Source organism: Chaetura pelagica, unplaced genomic scaffold (genome assembly GCF_000747805.2).
Source record: "Chaetura pelagica isolate M959 unplaced genomic scaffold, ChaPel_1.0 scaffold142, whole genome shotgun sequence".
NCBI lineage: Eukaryota > Metazoa > Chordata > Aves > Apodiformes > Apodidae > Chaetura > Chaetura pelagica.
Genome location: NW_009952973.1, coordinates 642729 through 649346, shown reverse-complemented (window position 1 = coordinate 649346; position 6618 = coordinate 642729). Strand labels below are relative to the sequence as shown.

The following is a 6618-nucleotide window of genomic DNA, read 5'->3' as shown; positions in this document are numbered from 1 at the left end:
ACCTTTAGCACCCTCTCACCCAGCTGATATTTCTGCAGCCTTTCAGCCTTTCAGTGTATGTTACCACTTCACCAGTGTACAGTGGCTTCTCCATAGATAGAGCACACAGGGACACTTGATCAATCAGTGCAAGGGCTGAGTTGCCTCTCTGACTCTGGGAGTGTTTTGGCTGTGGACAGTTTACAAGAAGGCAAGCTGGGGGTTTACTCTCTTTTCATGATGTGTCTAGTGTTATAAGGGGTGGAGTAGAAAACATTCTCATACCATGCAGCTTCGTTTTGCCCTTCTGCAGGAACAAGCCACTTACAATAGGACATGTTTTATTTCTGAGCCGTTGCTACAAAGTTCAGCCACTGCTGTCATGTTGCTCTTTTTGTTGTTGGGAGGGCAGGTATTTGCATATTTTCAAAATATCTCATTTGCCACCCCCTGTTCCCTTTCCCTCCCGGTAAGCAGGGTACTGAAACAGGCTCAGGGGTTGCAGTGGGTTTGGACATGTTAGACAAATTACACTGTGTGACTTCCAATTAGAAAGATGTCTGATTCACTCAGTCTCAGCTCTGCATCCCATTATTGAACTCCTTTTTCTACAGGTCATCTTTGATGGTGAGGAAGCTGTTGACGCTGGAGGAGTGACAAAAGAATTTTTCCTCCTGTTGTTAAAAGAGCTCCTCAACCCCATCTATGGCATGTTCACTTACTATCCAGAGTCAAACCTGCTGTGGTTTTCAGACACGGTAAGCCCTTGCCCTTTATACACACAGATTGAAATAATATGCTGCATTTAAATGGCAACAAAGTTAAAGGAAAACTATGGGAAAAAAATTATCTTACTCTCATTTTCCACCCACGATACAATCAATGTGAGTTCTATTTTCATCCAGTGGGAATTAGTGTAGGTCCATTAACTTTAGTAGAATGGTGATGATTGTGCCCATTAAAGAGTTGGCTCTTTATTCTTATCCCATAATACAACTTGTATTAAGTATCAGATAAACGTTAACAGAACTCTTATCATGAATGTGATAATCATGTGCTGTTTTTCAGAACCAGAGATTTAGCTCATACTGGCACTAGAATTCTGTGCTTCCCTTGCTGTTCACATAATTGCAACCAATCATAGATAATCATAGAATCTTAGGGGCTGGAAGGGACCTCAAAAGATCATCTAGTCCAACCCCCCCTACCAGAGCAGGGTCACCTAGAGTACATCACACAGGAACGCATCCAGGTGGGTTTTGAATGTCTCCAGTGAAGGAGACTCCACAACCTCCCTGGGCAGCCTGTTCCAGGGCTCTGTCACTCTCACAGTAAAAAATTTTTTTCGGATATTCACCTTGAACCTCCTATGCTCCAATCCCACTGAGCCATGCAGCACTGTCACCTTCAGGGTCTCAACTTGTTAATGCTTTATGAGAGGAGGCTGTTAAACAGCAAGAAGCACAGTTTGTGGTGAAAATTGGTTTTGGAAGGGTGTGGAGTGCAAGGTCTGTACCTGTCAGGTAGCATTATGCCAGAAGTGGTTTATGTCCTTTTTTTTCTTGATCTCCCTAGCTGGAAAGATGGAAACTGATATTATCAGTCTACCCTTAAGGTGTAGGTGCCCTGGTAGGGTTTCTTTTAATTTATTAATTAAATTTTACAAGGAAGGGAGTCACATGGCACCTCTTGTAACTTCTAAACAATATCGCAGAGAGATTATTCCTCATGTTAATGCAATACAAGCCAGAAGTCTTTTGATGCTAAGAATAACGACAGTGTAAGCGCTGAAAATAAGAGTCACGTATTTACAACATTTAACAAGTATAGGCAGCCAGTGTGACATACCAGTATGAGGGTAAATATGCAAAGGAATGAAGGCCAGTATACCAACGTCTACCCTGGTACGTTTGCCTGGGTGGCACTGTGGTTATGCATAAGCTTTTAATAGAAAATAGGATGGGTGACAGGGAGGGAATTGTTAACACATTTTCTTCCAGCACATAGACAGCAAGCATCAAAGCTTTGTTAATGTCTAAATGCAGAGAAAGGTAATAAAAGAGAGATAAGGTGGAAAGCAGCTGTTGTTGTTTTCCTAGCTAATCATGGCTTAGGAAAGTAATAGGGCTTGATTGCTGAACCTTCATTTCTGTGCCACACTCCAGCAAGGAATTCGCAGTCAAATAGGGACCTGATGGGAGCTCTGTGATTTTTGTCCCAGTTAGAAAAGCAGGGACTGGCTTCTTAGTGCCTGGGGAAAAGTGTGTGCATTGCACCCCTGACAGTGTGTCTAATCAGGATTTCTCTGTGTGGTTTTGCAGTGTTTTGTAGAACACAACTGGTTTCACTTGATTGGCATCATATGTGGTCTTGCTATATACAACTTCACAGTAGTAGACCTCCACTTTCCCTTGGCTCTGTACAAAAAACTCTTGAATGTGAAGCCCTGCCTTGAGGATTTGAAGGAGCTATCCCCTACGGAAGGAAGGTATGAAAAACAAAATTTGCAGCCTTTCTGTGAAGGAAGACCATCCATCTGAGAACACAAAATGCCAAACCGGGTAAAAGCTATTCTGTAAAATGATTCCTGTGGGCTGACATTTACCCTGCTTCTAACAAAGCATTTCTTTATTTGAGGTGTATTTTTTTATTACCCCTTCAGGTGACTTAAGAGATTCTCTCTTTCAATCCTATTACCCAGATGTATGATGCTGTTTCCTTTTGCTGAATTTCTTTTCCACTTTAGATGTGTGGCTTTTTGAATCTCTGATTATTTTTCCCCTCATTTCTTTTCCTACTTGTCATATAGGAGTCTTCAGCAACTTTTAGATTACCCTGGGGAAGATGTAGAAGAGACATTCTGCTTGAATTTTACAGTAAGACACATTTAACATACCAGCTATATGATTGCTATGGTACAGTTGAAGCCCATCAACTTATCTAATAATATTATTATTTATTCCAAAATATGCCCATAGCACACACCCCATGTTAATGTTAAAACGTTAAAAGTCTTTGCTGTCAACTCCATTCTTGTTTTTTAAGTGGTCATAAAAATGGAGCTAGTAAGTAGATTATGCAGAGTGGTAGATTAAGCAGACAGGATGACATCCAGAGGGACCTGAACGAGCTGGAGAAGTGGGCCTAGGTGAACCTCATGAGGTTCTACAAGGCCAAGTGCAGGGTCCTGCAGCTGGGCTGAGGTAACCCAGGATATGAATACAGGCTGGGGGAGGTCACACTTGAGAGCATCCCTGTTCCACAGGGATACTAGTGAATCAAAAGCTGGATATGAGCCACCAATGTGCAGTTGCAGCCCAGAAGGCCAACTCCATCCTGGGCTGTATCAAAAGAAGTGTGGCCAGCAGATCAAGAGAGGTGATTCTGCCCCTCTACTCTGCCCTGGTGAGACCTCACCTGGAATAGCTCTGGTGCTCCCAGCACAAAAAAGATTGGAACCTGTTGGAAAGTGTCCAGAGAAGGGCCATGAAAATGATCCGAGGGCTGGAGCACCTCTCTGAAGGACAGGCTGAGGGAGTTGGGGTTGTTCAGTCTGAAAAGGAGAAGGCTCCGGGGGGACCTCATAGTGGCCTTCCTGTACCTGAAGGGGGCCTACAGGAAAGCTGGGGAGGGTCTTTTTACAGGGGCTTGCAGTGAGAGGACAAGGGGTAATGGTTTTAAGCTGAAAGAATAGAGATACAGGTTAGAGATCAGGCTGAAATTCTTCAGTGTAAGGGTGATGGGACTCTGGAACAGGCTGCTCAGGGATGTGTGGGCTCCATCCCTGGAGGTGTTCAAGGGCAGGCTGGATGAAGCTCTGAGCAGCCTGTTGTAGTGGAAGGTGTCCCTGCCAATGCAGGGCAGTTGGAACTCGATGATCTTTAAGGTCTCTTCCAGCTCAAAATAATCTGTAATTCTGTAAAATAGCCCTGTTGTCACCATGGCACATGACTTGCATTCCAGTAGCCAACTTCTCACACCAGACAGTGAAAATTAGATTCCTGAATCCTCCTTAAAAATGGAAGATAGGCTTTAACATCACTAGGTCCATTCTTGAAATGCTAACACAATTTAGAATCTTCCTTGCTGTCATAATATTAATGCTTTTTAGCAAAAAAAAAATTATAGTGAGTGTACTCTTTCAGACTTTCTAAGAAACAAAATGCTGGAGCTTGTTACTAGAAGACATACTGAAGCAGTCAGCTTTCCTGTGCTACTACTGCAGTAAAAGAATCTTTTTTCTAGCTGGTAACCTAGATGCAATAGTTCCTATTACATGGTGGAGATTCCCTGAAAGTAAGAGTTTGATCTTGGTGTACATTGGAATATTAGGCACTTCCCTCATCATGTGCAAACATGTAGAACCTCACAAAAAGATCCGTAGTTGACTCGGGTGGGGTATTATAGGGCTTCCAAGTTTCAATGTCTGCTTTAAAGTCCTGATGCTGCAACAGGTTACAAGTGACGAGTTCATCTTGGGCCTGATCTGGGTTCCTAACTCTCTGTCCAGGGTCTGGCTGGGATGAAAACAAAATACCAGGAACCTCTGCTACACACTGTGAAGAAAATCCTTGCTGAACTAGGAGAGTGTTGCCCATTTCCTTGTTTCATAAATGGGAGCACATAAAGTCCCTTACATCAAACTTATCTTTGGAGTGAATCAGACCTTAGTCTGAGTGTCTCTCATGCAGGTCAGAGCTGCAATTCAGGATGAGGTAACGGAGCCATAATGATGGTAATTCAGATTGTGTAGAAAAGAATACATTTGTAGTAACACAAGAGATTTTTCTCCAAATTCTCTTCTCACACAGAATTACATTCTTACTCTCTCTTTCTTGCACTAGATACCACATATTACATAAAGACATACAGATACATCTGCTGAAACTTAGAAATTAATTAACTGATATCCTAAACCTTGGAATTACTAACTCATCTTGCATGTTAAAACCTGAGCCTCTGGGGCATGGCAGCTGAAAATTGACCCTTCTACATTTTGTCTACATTATCAGTTTTGTATGTACAGTTTGTACTCGTGCCATCTCAGGCCAGGGAACCTCAGGAAGCTGCCTGTGGTCAGGCCATCTTGCAGTAAGAGCAGATGAATTAGCCTACTGAGCTTCTGTTATAACAAAGGGAGTCCATTCTATTGCCAGAACATGTGGGCTTAGTTAAATACAGTTTCTTTAAGTTATCAGTCTCTTGTTTTTTTTCACCAGAAACTTACCTAAAGAAAAACTTTTTTGTTTTCCTTTTCTGAGTTTGCATTTAGACTTAATAGCAAGTCCTCTAGCAAACGTCATGATGGAAGGTGGTGAAGCATGAAAGGTGTTTGGAGCAGAGAAAAAATGTTCTGCATATGATGTTTTCAAGTGTTCAGGGCCAGATTGGAGGGGGCTTGGACCAACCTGCTTAGTGGGAGGTGTCCCTAACCATGCTGAGAGGTGGAAACTTGATCACCTTTAAGGTCCCTTCCAACCCAAACCGTTCTGTGATTGTATGGTTCTCTCTGACCCACCCTTCACGTGCCAGTCATCTGTGAAAAAGAGTCCTGTATCTTTCTGCAGGCCTGAAAAGCACCTCTGGTAAAATTAGTTTTCTGGTTTTGTGTAGATCTGCAGGGAAAGCTATGGTGTGACAGAGCAGAAGAACCTGATTGAAGATGGAGATAAAATTATGGTGCAGAAGGACAATAGGTAAGTGGGCCATATGTGGGAGTGGAGTCATATTTGTGGTGAAGTCAGGTGCAATGCCACACAAAATTTGGCTGAGGTGGAACGTGGGAGGTAATTAGAAGTCATTGTGAAGAAATTCTATGAGAAGTTGCTTGAAAGTTACTGGATGTCAGTGGCACTTGAATAAAAAGCAGCTTTATATCATCTTGCCACTGGTGGACATCTTTCCTATAAAAGGCCTTCATGTGGGCCCTTGGCCATTGTCTTACGGTAAATAGCAGTTGCAACGTGATTTTGGCCCTTGAAGGTTAATCTCCCTGATGGTTTAGAGAAGAACTGTGTGTGACAAACAAAACTGAGCCTGACAAACTGGTTTAGACTGTCAATTCTGGAACCAGAAACACTTTCCCTTGAGCACACTGTTAGAGGACCACCATCCCTCTTTAGAGCCATGAGGCCCTACTGTACATAGATTCCTTTCCATTTGGCTGAACATCTGTGACTTATTACCAGCTCAGCTACTATTTCCTCCCACATTTTTTTCCAGCTGCTAAACTATTTTCTTCTCATAATCCTGTAATTGGATTTCTATAAATGCCTTTGTTCCTTGAAGCAGCATTCAAATTCTTTCTCTGCTGGCAAAACAGTGTGATCCAGTGACTAGTCAGCAACATGGTTAGGAGCTTGTGCTAGGATTGATGAAGACCTTGCTGGCAAGCCTGCAGATGAAGTCATTTCCTATTAATCCGATTATTTAAAAGGATTCTGATTGTGTCTAAAGCCATTGCTGTAACAAAAGCTTTGTCTGTATTACCTTCTTACCTACTTTACTATGGCCCAAAAAGGTTCAAATTTACAGCTGAACAACTGCCTCCATGCAAAACCTGCGTGGAGATGGAGCAGTGTGAGTCTGTCTCCCTGCAAAGAGAAGTTGGGATTCAGGTAAATGGAAGAGCGTTTAACC

At 42.6% G+C, this 6618-nt stretch overlaps 1 protein-coding gene across 2 annotated transcripts in view; it reads left to right on the top strand.

Annotated features, from left to right (window-relative positions):
- Positions 1 to 6618, top strand: part of LOC104387174 (probable E3 ubiquitin-protein ligase HERC3) — a 48804-nt gene that overhangs the window by 37311 nt on the left and 4875 nt on the right. For both annotated transcript variants that reach the window (XM_009995871.1, XM_009995872.1), the window contains 4 exons: positions 594 to 737; positions 2301 to 2467; positions 2789 to 2855; positions 5593 to 5675. In XM_009995871.1, the coding sequence (XP_009994173.1) occupies positions 594 to 737; positions 2301 to 2467; positions 2789 to 2855; positions 5593 to 5675 (461 nt within the window). The remainder of the gene's footprint in view (positions 1 to 593; positions 738 to 2300; positions 2468 to 2788; positions 2856 to 5592; positions 5676 to 6618) is intronic.